Below are 1,314 nucleotides of genomic sequence, written 5' to 3'. Positions count from 1 at the left end.
CAGCAGCAGCAGCGCCTGGAGGCATCGAATTCAAGAGCTCATCCTACAGCTGGAAAGTTGCTGAAGTCTGTGACATTCCACTGTAAATAAAGGTGTTATTAAAAATTACAAACTGCCCTGTGATGACTTTGATAACTTCTTGTGCAGCAGCTCCTGCAAAAGAGAAGAAAAAACAGAAGGCAGTTAGCAGGTCATATTTAAACAACAGTAAAATAATGTTACTTATCTAGAAGTCCCTACATTGGAATTATTTCAGAAGTGCCTGATAAATCTCCTAGCAGGCAAAAATGCCCTTCAGTACTTCCCAGTATAAAAGATCAGAAAGCTGCTACTTCAAAAGCTAGCTTTGCATACACTTCCTCTCCATGTACAGACACACAGAATAAAAATGGGTGAGCAGACAGACCCATGCAAGTTGTGACCTCTCTCATATGAGGAGCTGAATAAAAAAAAAAAAAAAAGGTAAAATTTAACTGCAAAATAAACTGCAGGGTCACTTCAGTGTGTTCCCTCTGAGTTTTCCTGTAGTAAGAAACATTCTTACTACAGCACTGCATGAAGCAAAATAAAGAAGGTAAGTGAATTGAGATATCAATTTTGGGCATCCATTAAAATACATTTGCAGGTCAAATGAAGGTAAGAATCCAAGGCTACTTATATTTCATAGATCTTTAACATATGTGTACTAAAAGATATGTACTGCACTAATTTTAAAATTACTATAATTATCATTTTCCTTTTAAAAAAAATTAAACCTCTTTCCAGCATTTCATGTCTTAACACATTTTTAATCTTGAAGAGTTGATTGTTTTTGAAATGTATTTATTTTACTGATTAGAACCCTTAATTACCCTGTAGGTACTGTAAGAGGTCACATCTCGAGAACAAAGATTGTGCCCTACTGCCATCTGTGGCTGCAGCCTTTTCTCTCGAGTCCAGAGCAAGTAAGGCAGCAGAGCTGTGGCTGAGCAGGCTGTTTGAGTGGCCCCGGGAGTGTCACCCTTACCTCCCATGAAGGCAGCAACAGCGTGAGGCTCGGCAGCTCCGTAGCGACAACTGCACAGGAAAGGAACAGTCACAAACCGCCGGGCAGTTTCACCAACAAAGCCACACCTCAAAAACAACACTTACAACTCGTGCACATAGTCATCTTTCACCACTACAGACAGCCCATGTTCTTGGAGGAAACCAGTAAGGCATGATTTTAGCTTTCCAATATCATCTTCCACCTGGTAGTTGTAGACACCTGGAAAATAAATCAACTGTTTCATCACACAACTGTAACGTCACAGTCAAAGCTAATGGTTTTGTTTT

General features: G+C 39.7%; 1 protein-coding gene across 1 annotated transcript; it reads right to left on the bottom strand.

Annotated features, from left to right (window-relative positions):
- Positions 1–8: 8 nt before the first annotated feature.
- LOC121336457 (NEDD8-activating enzyme E1 regulatory subunit-like) lies at positions 9–1,246 on the bottom strand (the record flags this gene model as incomplete). Its single annotated transcript, XM_041405599.1, has 3 exons — positions 9–153; positions 1,007–1,056; positions 1,132–1,246. Coding segments are annotated over 3 exons (275 nt in total), but the record flags the coding sequence as incomplete, so codon positions are not given.
- Between the last annotated feature and the right edge of the window lie 68 nt (positions 1,247–1,314).

The sequence above is a fragment of the Onychostruthus taczanowskii genome, unplaced genomic scaffold (assembly GCF_017590055.1).
Source record: "Onychostruthus taczanowskii isolate IOZ18803 unplaced genomic scaffold, ASM1759005v1 scaffold2379, whole genome shotgun sequence".
Taxonomy (NCBI): Eukaryota; Metazoa; Chordata; class Aves; order Passeriformes; family Passeridae; genus Onychostruthus; species Onychostruthus taczanowskii.
This window is presented reverse-complemented; position numbering and strand designations above follow the sequence as displayed.